We start from the raw sequence: 18232 nt of genomic DNA, 5'->3' as shown, positions 1-18232 counted from the left end.
TGACCAAAACAAGAACTTGTCAGTGGGTTTGTAGCTACTCATGTGCCATGTGTCTACAGTAAGTGACTCGATACTAATGTTGCGAGGTGTGAATCTCTGCATCTCAGCCTGCATGGCAGCGCACAGTGGATGTGTCAAATGTGGGATATGGGGACAAAGAGTTATGAGTAAGTATGAGGCTGAAGACCTGTGACCGCATATGGAGAGTTAAAAGGTGTTAGTAGGTGTCCTCAGGCTGAGTTGGGAGCTAGAAGGTGAGAGATGCTTGGATGGGCAGGGCATGTCTGGTGAGGTGGTAGAGAGCTTTTCGGGTGCCTCCAGCAACAAGGAGCATGGCCTGGTACACATAGAGAAGGGGTGGGCAGTGTAAAGCCTTTACAATGCGCAAGACAGTGAGAGGCTTACATGAACACATTGCAAGGTTAATGTAAAGGGTACTCACCCTGATGACCCTAGTGAGGTCGTTGTATTTCTTGCCACACTGAGTCACTGTCCTGGCCACCGTGTCGCAGGCAGAGACGTGCTGGGCCACCTCCCACCACAGCCTCCTGAACCACCCTTGGCGATGGCCTTCGTCCCCTCCAGGATGTAGGGCATTGTTGCGCCTCTCTACAGCCTCCAACAAGGCCTCAAAGGCTGTGGTCAAGAAGCAGTGTGGCTCTGCCTTCCTCCATTTTCCTGCTCCAAGGTCAGTGAGGAGGTGGAACTTTTTCCCGGGATCGGAATTGGAGATCGGAGCATGAGCAATGGTTCGGAAAAATTTAGCGGCAGCATTTTCATTAGCTTCCCCGCCCCTCCAGGTCAAGTGTGTAATGGCTAATTTTGTGCCACCTTCAGCTCGTCATCTGATTCCGACAAATTTCTCGGCGGGAGGCGCAAACATTTTTAAGGCGCTAAAATTACCGCTCCGCCTGGGTTAACGCTGCAACAGAGGCGCGACCGAATTTACATCCCAATGAGGTTTTTATTGTTTTTAAAATTAGCTTTTGAATTGTTTTAGCATTTAAAACGATGGTACAGTTGATCATATAAACTTATCAGTGAGAGAGAAATATCCAATATCCGAGATAAATGACCCCGATAACAACTACGTCCTCCCAAAACTATTGCAATGGAAGGGGGAGACTTCCCTGGACAAAGCTATGTTTTTGCTCGTAACCCAACTTAAGCCTTTTGCACTACAGCACTGAGTGAAAACTCTGCCCAATAGAAATGTGATGAGAGGGAACATACCAGCTAAATTACGTTGAAGATATGGAGTGTAGAGGAGAACTCAGTATGAGCTGATGAAATCAAAAGCTCCTACAGCACTGCTCTCATCACCCAATATCTCATTTTCTTTCTATATACATTACCTTATAGACATCACACACTGGATACAAATTAAGCAAAAGTGTTGAGTGATAGCGAGTGCAGGGAAGGGTGAAAGGCAAGTGGGTCTTAGCACAGATAGGATGCACAACAAAGTTTTAGAGATGTTGGAGCGCGTGTTAAGAACATAAGAAATAGGAACAGGAGTAGGCCATTTGGCCCCCTGAGCCTGCTCCGCCATTCAATAAGGTCATGGCTGATCTTCTACCTCAACTCCACTTTCCTGCATTATCCCTTGATTCCTTTAATATCCCAAAATCTATCGATCTCTGTCTTGAATATACTCAAAGACTGAGCCTCCACAGCCCTCTGGGTTAGAGAATTCCAAAGATTCACCACCCTCTGAGTGAAGACATTTTTCCTCATCTCAGTCCTAAATGGCCAACCCTTTCTTGAGACTCCTGGTTCTAGACGCCCCAGCCAAAGGAAACATCCTCCCTGCATCTACCCTGTCAAGCCCTGTAAGAATACTGTATGCTTTAATGAGATCACCTCTCATTCTTCTAAACTCTAGAGAATATAGGCCTAGTCTACTCAATCTCTCCTCAGAGGACAACCCCCCCTCCCCCTTCCCAGGAATCAGTCTGGTGAACTTTCGTTGCACTCCCTCTATGGCAAGTATATCCTTCCTTAGGTAAGGAGACCAAAACTGTACACAATACTCGAGGTGCGGTCTCACCAGGGCCCTATATAATTGCAGTAAGATGTCTTTATCCTCTTGTTTGGGGTGATGAAGGCAGCAGCAGCAGGGGTGAGATAGGAATCCAGAAATCCAATGGTGCCATTATGCCCGAGAAACACAGTTGGCAGAACTTTCATCTGCTGTTAACCCCACCCAAACCCTGGGAACGGTTCATTTACACTGGCCGTGGCACAAGAGATGAGTTCCCCTTAAGTTGCCAATAGAAACTTGGAGCGGCACCCTACCACCCAAGATGGAGAGAAAGAGGCCAAAATGGACCAGATATATATTTTTGTCCCTCCCCATCTGATTCCTGTTACAAAAGCAATCAATTTACAATACCACAATGCTACACCAGGACCATAATGGGGTCAGCTGAAAAAAGGTGGGATTACCTGTGTGCATTAGCAATCTGCTGTACAAATCAATAGATTTTACAGAATTTATGCCACCTTATGACTATAATTTTTAAGTTGGAGCCAACATTACATATCAATTCTAGAGTAGGGAAAGTATATAATTAAATGAGAAAAATAAACGTTAGTGAAATGAAGTCTCAACCTATGAATTATAAAGAAGCAGAAAGAAAGCATGGATAAAAACATGTGCTAATTACAACTTTTTACTTCCTTTTCTGATTTTTTTCTGATAAAGACTGCTTATACAAAAAAAAAGGTGCACTTCAATGAAATAATTTGAATTAATTACAGATCTAAGCATTTCTTTAAACATGTTAGTTCAGGGGTTTCCTATAGCTCTATGATCAAACACAGCCACTATGGATACTTTTCTTTGAATACAGCCAAGCAGGCTTGTATGACTCTTTGCAAGTTGCACATTGTTTATTGATCCTTCTTTTAAACAGCAATTATGCCTGTGGGTGGGCTAGGGCAGAAGATGTAATTATGATACTAAATTGCAGTATATAACAGGAATTTTTTTTGTTGTAGTTTTGGCACGGATAGTGAAAAGTTCTGTTTGGATAACAATTTTTTTTATTCGTTCACGGGATGAGGGCGTCGTTGGCAAGGCCAACATTTATTGTCCATCCCTAATTGCCCGAGAAGGTGGCGAGCTGCCTTCTTGAACAACTGCAGTCCCTGTGTGTTGAAAGTACTCCTACAGTGCTGTTAGGTAGCAAGTTCCACGATTTTGACCCAGCAACGATGAAGGAATGGCGATATATTTCCAAGTCAGGATGGTGTGAAACTTGGAAGGGAACTTGGAGATGGTGATGTTCCCATGTCCCTACTGCCCTTATCCTTCTAGGTGGTAGAGGACACGAGTTTGGAGGTACTGCCGAAGAAGCCTTGGCAAGTTGCTGCAGTGCATCTTGTAGATGGTACACACTGCAGCCAAGGTGCACCAGTGGTAGAGGGAATGAATGGTTAAGATGGTGAATGTGGTGTCAATCAAGCGGACTGCTTTGTCTTGGATGGTGATACAAGTACTAGCAAAATCAGGTACTAGCAAAATCAATTATCTGAATAATATACATATATTTAGAAAAACAATAAAAAGGACAAAGTGTCCACTAAATTGTAAGGTGCTACTTCTGTGTATTTTTTTTATAAATAGATGGTTTCTCTCATCCAAATGTAGCTTGCATAAAATCTAATCAATGTCTACTTATGTACAAAAAGCAATTTGGTGAAGTTGATTTTCAACTGTTTCTCAGACAAATAGATCAGAACTGGAGTGGTCAATATTGAGAATCCTAAAGGATGGATAACTGCAGAAATAAATATTCTAAATATTAAGTAATTTTCCCTGGATATGTTCAAATTGTTAGGTAGGGAGTTCCAAGATTCTGACTCTGCGACAATAAGGGAATGGCGATATACATGCAAGTCAGGATGGTGTGTGACTTGGAGGGGAACTTGGATATGGGTGCTCCTACACACCCACTGACCTTGTCCTTCTAAGTGTTAGGGTCACAGGTTTGGGAAGTACCTTGGTGAATTGTTGCAGTGTGTCGTGTAGATAGTACACACTGCAACCATGGATGAAGTGTCAATCAAGCGGACCGCTTTGTCCTGGATGGTGTCGAGCTTCTCGAGTGCTATTGCAGCTGCACTCATCTAAGCAAATGGAGAGTATTCCTTCATACTCTTAACTTGTGTCTTGTAAATGGTGGAGAGGCTTTGGGCAGTCAGGAGGCGAGTCACTCACCGCAGAATACCCAGCCACTGACCTGCTAAAGTAGCCTTGGCATTTATGCGGCTGGATCAGTTGAGTTTCTTGTCAATTGTGATCGCCATAATGTTGATGGTCTGGTACTCGATGATGGAAATGCCATTGAATGGCAAGGGTAAGCGATTAGGCTCTGTCTTGTTGGAAATGGTCATTGCCTGGCACATGTGGCGTGAATGTTTCATGCCACAGTAATGGCCTCCCCGCCGCGCGTCGATTGTGTACCCAGTTTGTCGACCACTGGTGGATCAGTTCTACAGGTGGGACAGAATAGACACTTTGACTGGCACTTTGTACCTGTATGTACATATGTTATAGGATGAGATCACAATTCTGAAAAGGCCTGAATATACCACTACTGCCTGACAGTCAGGAAAGTTAGCCAACTGGCAAAAAGTTTTTTAAAAAAAACTTCCCAGTTGCATAGTGGTACTCTGATACTCTGTGCCAGAGTTGCCAGAGAGAGTCTGGCACTTTGACTGAGAAGGCATAGGAGTGGTCTGTCTGGTTTTATTCTCATTATTCTTTGTAGCGGTTTGTTACAACTGAGCCGCTTGCTAGGCCAATTCTGGGGGAAGTTAAGAGTGAACCACAATGGTGTGAGACTGCAATCACACATAGGCCAGACTGGGTAAGGTTAACAAGTTTCCTTCCCTAAAGGACATTAGTGAACCAGTTGGGTTTTTGAAACACTCCAGCAGCTTCATGGTAATTTTGACTGATACCAGCCTTTCTTTTCACTCAGCAAGTGAAGGACTAACAATTGTTTCTTTAACACCACTTGTTAGTTCTTCATTTGCTGAGTAAAGCAGTGAAAGGGTTCTTGACTGTCAATATTTCCAAAAAATACTGGCTCATTTATTAAATTACAAGAAGAGTGAAAGTGGACATGGAAATGGTTAAATTACTCATATGCATTTTTATTTCAATGTTAAGCCAGCTTGTTCCATTTGTAAGGGCAAAAGTGTCCCCAATTCCATCACATGTAGACATCTGCCTCAATGTTATCTTAAACATGCTTTTATATGATAAATTCCTGCCTCCAACATTTCAAAATATATTTGTATTTTCTGCTTTTTAGGTTCCCTGGGTTATACCTCAACCAAGGCAACCTTTGCCTCGGTCAGTACCAGTTGGATTTTTGAAACACTCCAGCAGCTTCATGATAATTTTGACTTATACCAGCCTTTCTTTTCACTCAGCAAGTGAAGGAAGTGAAGAGGTCATGCACTTTGGCAGAAAAAAATCAAAGAGTAAGTTATTATTTAAATGGAGAAAGATTGCAAAGTGCCGCAGTATAGCGGGACCTGGGGTTACTTGTGCATGAAACACAAAATGATAGTATGCAGGTTCAGCAAATGATCAGGAAGGCCAATGGCATCTTAGCCTTTATTGCAAAGGTGTGGAGTATAAAAGCAGGGAAATCTTGCTACAGCTATACAAGGTTTTGGTGAGGCCACACCTGGAATACTGCATGCAGTTTTGGTTTCTATATTTACGAATGGATGTACTTGCTTTGGAGGCAGTTCAGAGAAGGTTCACTAGGTTGATTCTGGGGATGAGGGGGTTGACTTATGAGGAAAAGTTGAGTAGATTGGGCCTCTACTCATTGCAGTTCAGAAGAATGAGCGGTGATCTTATCTAAACATAAAGATTATGAGGCGGCTTGCTAAGGTGGATGGAGAGAGGATGTTTCCATTGATGGGGGAGACAAGAACTAGAGGGCATGATCTTAGAATAAGGGGTCGCCCATTTAAAACAGAGATGAGGCAAAATTTCTTCTCTCAGAGGGTTGGGAATCTGTGGAATTTGCTGCCTCAGAGAGCTGTAGAAGCTGGGACATTGAATAAATTTAAGACAGAAATAGAATGTTTCTTAAACGATATGGGGATAAGGGGTTATGGGGAGCGGGCGGGAAAGTGGAGCTGAGTCCATGATCAGATCAGCCATGATCTTATTGAATGGCGGAGCAGGCTCGAGGGGCCGTATGGCCTACTCCTGTTCCTATTTCTTATGTTCTTATGTAGAATGATTTGAGGTCATATTCTACGGTGAAGCATCTGGCCTTTCTTCTATAGCTCTCTGATGGCATTGTCAAGGGTGGGGGAACAATGAAGTCTTCTGGGGGAATTGCAAACCTCTGTCTGGCAACTCTGGGACAGAGTATCAGAGTACCATTATGCAACTGGGAAGGTTTAAAAAAAAATGTTTTTGCCAGTTGGCTTACTTTCCTGACTGTCAGGCAGTAGTGGTATATTCAGACCTCTTCATAATTGCGATCTCATCCTGTAACACATGTACATACAGGTACAAATAGTAATCTTGGAAAATCGCAAGCTGATTATCTTTGTCCTTCACTATTCGGCAGCAGGCTTAATTTGATGTTTTACTATTATCTAAACTAAGTTGAAAATACATACATATGATATAGGTTGGACCTACCATAGCCAACACCACCCCTCGTCCGCATGATTCCGGTTGCCGGGCGCACATGCACAGAACACGGCTGGTCTCCAATCCAACATTGGGGCCGCGCCGACACTCGCTGGGGCCCACCGACACTCGGCCCGCTGGGGCCATGCTGACACTTCGCGGCCCGCTCGGGTCACCGACCTCCTCCCCCCCTCGGGCTGACCTCCCTTTATCTGGCAAAATCCCTTATTCGGCACAGGCGAAGGGAGGTTCAACCTGTACTCTAATCATGTTCAGGGCTGTCACAGAATACCCAAATCTTCTGATCTGTTTTAAAACAGCAGTATTGATGAACAATCCCTCTCCGCCACCCCACCCCCGCCATGGTACACTATTCATACATTTGTGTGGGTACATTATGCAATGGCTGCTTCACATTTGTACGACCTGGATCTATCCCAACGCTACAGGCAGAATTGCACACTTTGGTACGAAAGATGGACTCACAGCAGCAGGTAGCTGATAAAAGTGAACTAGATTGCAATACTTTGTCAAGTTATTTATTAATGGGTCAGATATTTGACTCTTTAGCTTGAGGAAAGGAACACTGAATGAATGAAAACTAGTGCAAGCCCAAGTCAAATCTTTACCAAACTACATTGTGCGCCCTTTATTAGCTTTTTGCCATATATTACCAATTTGGCAAGGAACATTCCAAAGAATTGTTGTTTGGTGTCTGTAGCACTTCTTTTTGAATCTGTGATAGTATGTCACCATTATTAGCACTCTCACCTGAGTCAGAAGGTCATGGATTCAATCCGCAATTCGGAGACTAGAGTACATAATTTAGGCTGACACTGCAGTTCAGTACTGATGGAGTGCTGCACTGTTGGAAGTGCTATCTGTTGGATAAGGCATTAAAACTGAGGCCCCATCTGTCCTCGCAGGTCTCATGACACTACTTAAAGAAGAGCTGGGGAGTTCTCCCGGTGTCACAGCCAACGTTTATCCTTCAACAATCACCACTAAAACAGATTATCTGGTCATTTATCTCATTGTTGTTTGTGGGACCTTACTGTGCACAAATTGGCTGCTACTTTTCCCTAGATTACTATAGTGACTAAATTTCAAAAGTACTTAAAAACAATAAAATACTGCGAATATAGGAAATTTGAAATATAAACAGAAAATGATGGAAAACATTCTTGAGGCCCAAAATTCCACATGGACTTTTTTTGGCGCAGTTGTAGAGGTATGTGCTATTTTTTAATGGCCCGACTGCGGCAAAAAAAAAGTTCCAAGTTTCGCTGGCAGAACCTTTCATTTTGGAGTGGCGCAGATTGTCCTTAAGCTCTGCGCCGAAAAACTGAGGTTGCCAGGGTAACGAGGGACACACTGAAAGGCTGAGGCACAAATAAAGCATTTCCCCTTTGTAAAATAGATCACTGAGAGAGACTTGGGACAACAGACTGAAATCTCAATATATGAAACCAGCAGCCCATGAACGATAGGTAGAGAAATGTTGCACAACATGCAAGTGTTCATGGGCCGAAAGGCCTCCCCCCACCCCCGGCGGTGCCGTTGCAATCCCGGCCGAAAGGGCACCCTGCCTCTGCTAGTGCCGCTGCAATCACCGGGCCGAGAGGCCCCCCCCGCCCCTGCCGGTGCCGCTGCAATCCCGGCCCGAAAGGACCCCGCTCCATGTGCTGGTGCTGCTCCTATCCCAGGCCAAAAGGCCCCCGCTCCTGGTGCCGTGTCTTCAGCTCCGCCAAAACAACACCATTTTCTCTGTGCCGATTTTCTCTTCTCTGTGCCGATTTTCTTAAGTGTAGGTAAGTTTTTTTTTTAAAATGGTGCAATGCGTTGTTTTTGAAATAAATCCTCATTGGCCAAACTCGCTTATATGGTCAGAAATGGTGACGTCAAAAAATCGGGAAGTAAAAAAATCGGACGCAAGTATTTTAGAATGGCGCAGAAACTTTGGCAAAACTTGCAGATTTTAGTCTGCTCCAAAAAAAACAGCGTAGGCTAAAAAAAAATGCGCAGAATGGTGGCAAAAATTCAGCCCTTGGTCAGGCAGCATCTGTGGAGAGAAAAACAGAGTTGACCTTTCAGGTCAAAGACTTCTGATGAAAGGTCATCAACCTGAAATGTTAACTCTGTTTCACTCCCCACAGATGCTGCCTGGCCAAGAGTGTTGTCCAGAATGTTTTTATTTCAAAAGTACTCCATTGGCTGTGAAATGCTTTGGGACATCCTGAGGTTGTGAAAGGCACTAACAATAGAATCTGGAGCAAAGACAGCTAAATGGAGTTGAGGTACAGATCAGTCACGATCTAACTAAATGGTGGAACATGCTCAAGGAGCTGATTGGACCACTGTTCCTGTAAATGTGAGTTTTCACTTTCTTTAATAGTGGAGCAAAAATGCTGTTTTTTTTCAGCAAAATTATTAGCAAACACTTATGGCACATCTTGATTATTTTCTGATTATTCATCTGCATCGTCGACGAAGTTGGAATTCTGCTCCTGAGCACCATTACTTTTATTCCGCAATTATCCTCAAATGGTAGAATGAACCATCCACAATTCTCTGTGGCAGAAAGGCAAAATTAAAAATGGATCTTTCCCACCTGAAAGTGGAATGCAAATTCCTATTGAATGGAATGGAAATTCCTGGTTTCAGAACTAGTGCAGAAACTATTCACTCTGCTTGGGACATCACAAAGTTAGAATAGCCTCTGTGGGTCAAGAACAAAGGGGCATCACAGGCAATGCGAGAAACCTGACTAATCATCAAGAAACCGTTAAGATTCCTTTTCCTGTTCAGCCCCAAAAGGGCATTTCAGCTTCCTATTATGCCATCAGACTAAATGCGTACATTTATTCACTGAAGTTCGATTATTCTAAACTATACATGTTTCTCTCAGCCCAATGTAATCATTTTTGTCCTGTCATTCCTGTAACCAAATTCTTATTTTTCTATTTTGTTTTTACCATAATCACTGATGAATATGTATTGTAAAGATACATAATAACCTAGAAAACTATCAAAAGCAGTTTTAAAAAAGCTGACAGATATATATTCATGGTTGTTTGTGCACTATGAAATGTTAAAGGAAGTAATTATACTGAAAATACATTGGGACATCAGCTTGATTTAAGCTATAGGTATACTTTTACTCATATTGTGTGTGTGTGTGTATGTGTGGGGGTTGGGGGGGGTGCGGGAAGAGAAGAGGCTGGAGAACAATTATAAGAATACCTGAAAATGATATTGGCAAAAAAATTTTCTTCTACGAGGTTGTGATAGCAAGGACAAAGCCATGCTTTCCCACTCACCAGGTTTTGATTTTTGTTGCTTTATTTTATACATTTTCTACCATTTTGAATTCTACAATGAACATGGGATCTGCATTTAATTCATTTGAAAATGAAAAAACATTATCTCAATTTTATTGAAAACGACTTTCTATTTTACCGATTTGGGAATTCATTATTTTTAAAAAAATATTTTAGATAATTTTTCTCACAGTAGCCACAGACAATCTACTACTTGGAGAAATCCAATTTTCTTCTTTAAAAAAAATGCCTAATATCAGATAGAGGATTCAATTTTGTCTGCGTGAGCATAAGTAAGTGTGGAATAAATAGTAGGTGTGGAATTATACACGGTACTTTCAAATGCTGACAACTGGCAGTGTGCTTCTAAGGAACCGGTATTTGAGGGGGGGGGGGGGGGGGGCGGGGCGGGCGAGTGTTGTGACAGATTCCTTTTTTTTTCACTCCCTACAGCCATTACACAGGGCAAGAATACATCTTCAGTGCTGGCGGCTGCATTACAACAGAAGCTAATTACATGAGCAAGGTCTGTTGTTTATTCAGAAGATGACAAGGGTGGCTGTGGAACAGAATAAATGTGAAGCATGGTGTGGTATGATAGCAGATTTAAACCATGACATTTTTAAAACCAGTATTGATTATTTTCTTCATATTGGTACAACCTCACTCACCCTTCTTCGATAGTAACATGGTGCATGATTACGGAATTGGCAATTTTTACTTTCTCTTTGACATTGCAGGAGATCCCGATGATTGACCGCTTGATAGATGTCTTCTCTGCCACTTTAGTCAAATTGCCAATCATACTGTCAGCACCAATCTGTGCGGAGAAAAAATACATAATGTTAAAGTGAAAATGTCCGTCTGAGTTGCTACGTAATCCCAGGTATTATAAAAGGAGATATTTATGCATTTACTGCTTAGTTCCAGGCCCTTGCTGGCTTCCAATGTTTTAGTCAGACGCAGCCTTTGAGCAAATATTTTTGAGTGAAAATGCCCCCTCTCCTTTTAATGACAGTATGATATTCGGCTCCAAATGATCGCAAACAGGCAATGAAGTCATTCATGACACATGGTGCTATGGTTAGAACTGCTCGAGTTATGTCCCTGCAGGAGCTTTTCACTTTAGGTTCTTTCAAATAAGCCGTTTGCAGACTGTAAACAGATTGCAATGCATTTTTTACAATGCAATTTTCCAGAGTTCTCCTCTCTCCCTGAAAACATACCTTCCTGCAACTGTGTACAATTGTCCGCATCTCTGGAGCATGCGCGATGCTGAGAATGTTGTGGATAGCACATTTAGTGAGTTGGTTACACCGCAGGTAAGGGTTAGGACAGATAGTGAGTGGGTGACCAAGAGACAAGGCAAGAGCAGGAAGGTAGTGCAGGAGTCCCCTGCGGTCATCTCCCTCCAAAACAGATATACCGTTTTGGATACTGTTGGGGGAGATGACTTACCAGGGGAAGGCACCAGCAGCCAGGTTCATGGCACCATGGATGGCTCTGCTGCACAGAAGGGCGGGAAAAAGAGTGGGAGAGCTATAGTGATAGGGGACTCTATTGTAAGGGGAATAGATAGGAGTTTCTGCGGCCGCAACCGAGACTCCAGGATGGTACGTTGCCTCCCTGGTGCAAGGGTCAAGGATGTCTCGGAGCGGCTGCAGAGCATTCTGGAGAGGGAGGGTGAACAGCTAGTTGTCGTAGTACATGTAGGTACCAACGATATAGGTAAGAAGCGGGAAGAGGTCCTACAAGCTGAATTTAGGGAGCTAGGAGTTAAATTAAAAAGTAGGACCTCAAAGATAGAAATCTCTGGATTGCTACCAATGCCACGTGCTAATCAGAGTAGTGGGAGCAGGATAGTTAGAATAAATACGTGGCTTGAGCAGTGGTGCAAGAGGGAGGGATTCAAATTCCTGGGACATTGGAACCAGTTCTGGGGGAAGCGGGACCTGTACAAAAGGGACGGTTTGCACTTGGGCAGGACTGGAACTGATGTCCTGGGGGTAACATTTGCTAATGCAGTTTGGGAGTGTTTAAACTAATATGGCAGGGGGATGGGAACCTCTGCAGCGAAAAAGGGCGAAGTAATATGGAGTCAGAAACAGATGGTAGAAAGGTAAAAAGCAATTCTGGAAGGCCGAGTAAACAAAGGCAAGAAACAAAAAGGGCCACACTACATCATAATTCTAAAAGGACAAAGGGTGTTAAAAAAACAAGCCTGAAGGCTTTGTGTCTTAATGCAAGGAGTATCCGTAATAAGGTGGATGAATTAACTGTGCAAATAGATGTTAACAGATATGATGTGATTGGGATTACGGAGACATGACGCCAGGATGATCAGGACTGGGATCAACATCCAAGGGTATTCAACATTCAGGAAGGATAGAATAAAAGGAAAAGGAGAGGGGTAGCATTGCTGGTTAAAGAGGAGATTAATGCAATAGTTAGGAAGGACATTAGCTTGGATGATGTGGAATCTATATGGGTAGAGCTGAAGAACACCAAAGGGCAAAAAACGTTAGTGGGAGTTGTGTACAGACCTCCAAACAGTAGTAGTGATGTTGGGGAGGGCATCAAACAGGAAATTAGGGGTGCATGCAATAAAGGTGCAGCAGTTATCATGGGTGACTTTAATATGCATATAGATTGGGCTAACCAAATACGGTGGAGGAGGATTTCCTGCAGTGCATAAGGGATGGTTTTCTAGACCAATATGTCGAGGAACCAACTAGGGGGGAGGCCATCTTAGAGTGGGTATTGTGTAATGAGAGGGGATTAATTAACAATCTCGTTGTGCGAGGCCCCTTGGGGAAGAGTGACCATAATATGGTGGAATTCTGCATTAGGATGGAGAATGAAATAGTTAATTCAGAGACCATGGTCCAGAACTTAAAGAGGGGAACTTTGAAGGTATGAGGCGTGAATTGGCTAGGATAGATTGGCGAATGATACTTAAGGGGTTGACTGTGGATGGGCAATGGCAGACATTTAGAGATTGCATGGATGAACTACAACAATTGTACATCCCTGTCTGGCGTAAAAATAAAAAAGAGAAGGTGGCTTAACCGTGGCTATCAAGGGAAATTAGGGATAGTATTAAAGCCAAGGAAGTGGCATACAAATTGGCCAGAAATAGCAGCGAACCTGGAGACTGGGAGAAATTTAGAACTCAGCAGAAGAGGACTAAGGGTTTGATTAGGGTAGGGAAAATAGAGTACGAGAGGAAGCTTGCAGGGAACATTAAGATGGACTGCAAAAGCTTCTATAGATATGTAAAGAGAAAAAGATTAGTAAAGACAAACGTAGGTCCCCTGCAATCAGAATCAAGGGAAGTCATAATGGGGAACAAAGAAATGGCAGACCAATTGAACAAGTACTTTGGTTCGGTATTCACTAAGGAGGACACAAACAACCTTCCGGATATAAGGGTCAGAGGGTCTAGTAAGAAGGAGGAACTGAGGGAAATCCTTATTAGTCAGGAAATTGTGTTGGGGAAATTGATGGGATTGAAGGCCGATAAATCCCCAGGGCCTAATGGACTGCATACTTAAGGAGGTGGCCTTGGAAATAGCGGATGCATTGACAGTCATTTTCCAACATTCCATAGACTCTGGATCAGTTCCTATCGAGTGGAGGGTAGCCAATGTAACCCCACTTTTGAAAAAAGAAGTGCGAGAGAAAACAGAGAATTATAGACCGGTCAGCCTGACATTGGTAGTGGGTAAAATGATGGAATCAATTATTAAGGATGTCATAGCAGCGCATTTGGAAAGAGGTGACATGATAGGTCCAAGTCAGCATGGATTTGTGAAAGGGAAATCATGCTTGACAAATCTTCTGGAATTTTTTGAGGATGTTTCCGGTAGAGTGGACAAGGGAGAACCAGTTGATGTGGTGTATTTGGACTTTCAGAAGGCTTTCGACAAGGTCCCACACAAGAGATTAATGTGCAAAGTTAAAGCACATGGGATTAGGGGTAGCGTGCTGACGTGGATTGAGAACTGGTTGGCAGACAGGAAGCAAAGAGTAGGAGTAAATGGGTACTTTTCAGAATGACAGGCAGTGACTAGTGGGGTACCAAAAGGTTCTTGCTGGGGCCCCAGCTGTTTACATTGTACATTAATGATTTTAGACGAGGGGATTAAATGTACTATCTCCAAATTTGCGGATGACACTAAGTTGGGTGGCAGTGAGAGCTGCGATGAGGATGCTATGAGGCTGCAGAGTGACTTCGATAGGTTAGGTGAGTGGGCAAATGCATGGCAGATGAAGTATAATGTGGATAAATGTGAGGTTATCCACTTTGGTGGTAAAAACAGAGAGACAGACTATTATTTGAATGGTGACAGATTAGGAAAAGGGGAGGTGCAACGAGACCTGGGTGTCATGGTACATCAGTCATTGAAGGTTGGCATGCAGGTACAGCAGGCGGTGAAGAAAGCAAATGGCATGTTGGCCTTCATAGCGAGGGGATTTGAGTACGGGGCAGGGAGGTGTTACTACAGTTGTACGGGGCCTTGGTGAGGCCACACCTGGAGTATTGTGTACAGTTTTGGTCTCCTATCTTGAGGAAGGACATTCTTGCTATTGAGGGAGTGCAGTGAAGGTTCACCAGACTGATTCCCAGGATGGCGGGACTGACATATCAAGAAAGACTGGATCAACTGGGCTTGTAGTCACTGGAGTTCAGAAAAATGAGAGGAGATCTCATAGAAATGTTTAAAATTCTGACGGGTTTAGACAGATTAGATGCAGGAAGAATGTTCCCAATGTTGGGGAAGTCCAAAACCAGGGGTCACAGTCTAAGGATAAGGGGTAAGCCATTTAGGACCGAGATGAGGAGAAACTTCTTCACCCAGAGAGTGGTGAACCTGTGGAATTCTCTACCACAGAAAGTTGTTGAGGCCAATTCACTAAATATATTCAAAAAGGAGTTAGATGTAGTATTACTACTAGGGGGATCAAGGGGTATGGCGAGAAAGCAGGAATGGGGTACTGAAGTTGTATGTTCAGCCATGAACTCATTGAATGGCGGTGCAGGCTCAAAGGGCCGAATGGCCTACTCCTGCACCTATTTTCTATGTTTCTATCTTCTCTTCTAAGGTAAATAACGAGGAAACATAACAAGCGCTGATTTTCCAAGCATCAGCCTACAGTGTGGAGCCTAAATGTTCTGACTTCGGGTGGGGCTCCACATAGGGCACTGTACCCATACAAATGTCATTTCTAAGTTTTAGTTCCCGCTGATGCTTTTACTTTATTATTCTTAGTTACTGCTGGGATTTAAATTGCAATGTACAAAGTGATGAGGATCAGTCGTCCTTTGGGGATTCCGAACATACTGCATGGTTCAGATGAGGGAGAGAAGTTCATGAGGGGCCAACAAATGCAGGTGCAATGACAAGAGATGCTTCGCTCACATTCATCACTATGCTGGGATTTGCATTTATAGAGCCCCATTCACACCTACTTAGGCATATCCAGGAGGACAGCTGTCTTTGGCACCTCCACTCCTGAGTGGGGCTGAGACAGAGTTGTACTATCTGCTGCAGGATGTCCTACAGACAACATATGGCACAGGAACAGCTCTTCCCATACAAAGGAAAATTATCATCACATGAAGTATTCATACTATTGAATCTTCCAATTTACCACATGGCTCAGCTACCAAACAGACAGTTTGCAGTGCAGACCTGTATGAAACAACTAACAGATGCCATGTTTTCAAGGAGTAAAAACTTAATTCCTGTGGAAAAAAGGCAGCAACTGGACATAATGTCGTTTTCATGAGTGGCCATCAGTGCTTATTAGCTAGAGAGCAGCCACGATATCTCCACTACAGCAATCTACAGTATCTACATTAATAGAAGAACCAACACTGGGAAATGGTTCTTTGGAGATTAGGAGTATGCAGCAATGGCAGCTAACCCCACTGAGGAACATGCCTGCCTTTGGTGTCCCTTCTGCAGCAAAATGAGCAGTGAATCTGTCACCAAAGTTTGCACTTTAAGGGCCACTACTTTGGCAGATTTTTCACTCCCTAGCCAACTGTGCTGCAGGCCAAACTCTCTGGGAAAGCTTTTCATATGGCAGTAAGCCTATTCAAAATGTTTTGTCACAGTGCGCCATGAGCTCCCAGCATAGGTGAGTCTGCACCATGGGCCAGCACAATCCCATTTTTGATGGACGTGGAAAACCCAGGCTTTAAGTGAGAAATAGTGTGAAATCACAAAATGTATAGAAACTTTCTGTAGAGATAAAGCAGGGCAGAAAAGTTAGCAGACCAAAATAAATTAGGTTGATTTAAGTGAGAGAGAGATGCAAAATAGAGTCGAGAAACAGTAAAATTGAGGCGAAGATTTTTTTCTATTCTTTTTAGAATGTGCTTTTGGAGAAGAAGGTCATCAAAATGAATAGTTTATGTACTCTTGTGAAAATACTGATGATTATGGATGGCTTCTCTGTAAAAACAATTACACAGGCCAGGACTACATACTGTATAACATTAATAGAAGTACTATTCCTGAATTACAGTCTTGAAAAGTAACAAGTGAAATCGTGGAAACTACAATGATGCTTCTGATCCTTTCAAGTTCTCTCAAATGTATTAACAACTTCATGGAAAAGTAAAAAATAGATAATGCTATAAAATATTTAACTATTCTATGATCTAAATGAAAAGGAGGAATAGGCTTATAATAAAACAGGAGGTCTGTCTGTAGCTGTCTGCCCATAATTACAACCTACTGTACTCCAGTGCATCCTCTATTGCATAACTCTGACTGTGTGTGGGCTGACGGGTTACTTACTTTAGTCAATGTTTGTTTTGTCCAGCTGAGCAATGCTTCTGGTGTTAAGATACACAAAGCCCACCCAGGGTTTTGAAAAGCAGCCCATCCTCCCCTTCTTATGTGGGATTGATGCATCTAAGGACAGGAAGTTCCTGTTACTAGTCTAGTTCCAAATATTTTCCTAATTTCCTTATCCAGAATGTCCTCCCATAAAAGCATCCGTACAAATAAAATGGAAAAAGAAATCACTTGCAACACAGAAAATGATTAGAACAGAAATGTTTTATACATCGTTAAGTTGCCATGACTTAAAGAGAAAAGCAAAAGGACAGTAATTGTTTTAGAAAATCCTCAGTCGTCTACCATTAGTTTCTGGCTCAAGTACCATCACACAGCTGGATAGATAGATGAAACTGCCCTTACTGTGTGTGTCCTCTATTTATTGTGGCACAGTATTGAGACCCATGGACACAAGCCTGTAATTCCTCACAGAAAGATTTGCCACCTACCCACATAAGCCAGGTGAGGCCCACAAAGGAAGGTGGGGAAAATAAACAAAAAGCAGTTAACTTAGAAAGCTCTTTCTGACTTTTTATCACCCCATTACAGAGCAGCCTTGGCACAGTTCACTGACATTTTGCCAGGAGAGGAATCGTGCACTGTATGCACAATTTAAAATACCAAAATATAATTAAAATGGCAATAGAAAGAAAATAAATTTCAATCATATGCCCTTTAAGTTTCTTTACACCTGCCAGGCCAACAAAAAACAGAGGTCATAAAACAATTAACAAAGTTGCCATTCAGATCATGTTAGCTGTCGTATTTAAGTAGCACAATAGGACGAAATACAGATCAGAATCCTTTCCATCCTTAGATTTTGATCAGATGGGCTGTACCCTTGGCTAGTGTTCAGATTTCCAGATTCTAATGCCACCCAACCAGCATTCAATTGGAAAGGAATCGTGTGTTGTTCCCCATTGTACTATTTGTTAATGGAGTTGTAGTTGATGTGATCCGAGCGAATATAGAGGCAAAACATGGTGGCTGTCTTTAGAGGAGGGGAAATTATATTTAATTAAAAACTCCTCCTTAAGATAAGTGATATTTGTAGAGATAATTTTACAAAATCATTCTCCTGGTTTGCAGTCTCAAGAACCAGGTGCACAAGTCGGAAATTTGGTCAGAAATTACCCTCATGATTTTCCGTCCATTAAAACTAATGGATGAAAAATCATGGGAAGAATGTGCCCAAATTCCTGAGGTCAAGGCTCTATGCTGTGAGCACCATTTAGTTAAATGATCCTTTATGTACCTATTTTATTTTTTCAGGTTATGGAACTATTCTGCATTGAAAAGCACAGATAACTTGTCCTTTAAGCATTTAACTTCAGATGTTGTTTATTTTTTCTGCTTATTATGAAGCAAGTAGAGGCAAG

The 18232-nt window shown here is 42.6% G+C and overlaps 1 protein-coding gene across 5 annotated transcripts in view; it reads right to left on the bottom strand.

The window, feature by feature from the left end:
- eif2b3 (eukaryotic translation initiation factor 2B, subunit 3 gamma) overlaps positions 1–18232 on the bottom strand; it is a 171475-nt gene that overhangs the window by 31008 nt on the left and 122235 nt on the right. For 4 of the 5 annotated variants that reach the window (XM_070886757.1, XM_070886756.1, XM_070886755.1 and 1 more), the window contains exon 10: positions 10671–10819. In XM_070886757.1, coding sequence (XP_070742858.1) covers positions 10671–10819 — 149 coding nt within the window. Of the gene's footprint in view, positions 1–9126; positions 9251–10670; positions 10820–18232 lie in introns of those variants that run through there. The other variant, XM_070886758.1, reaches the window with a different exon arrangement.

Source organism: Pristiophorus japonicus, chromosome 8 (assembly GCF_044704955.1).
Source record: "Pristiophorus japonicus isolate sPriJap1 chromosome 8, sPriJap1.hap1, whole genome shotgun sequence".
Classification (NCBI taxonomy): domain Eukaryota; kingdom Metazoa; phylum Chordata; class Chondrichthyes; family Pristiophoridae; genus Pristiophorus; species Pristiophorus japonicus.
The sequence above is the reverse complement of the archived record's forward strand: the minus strand, read 5'-3'. Positions and strand labels throughout refer to the sequence as shown.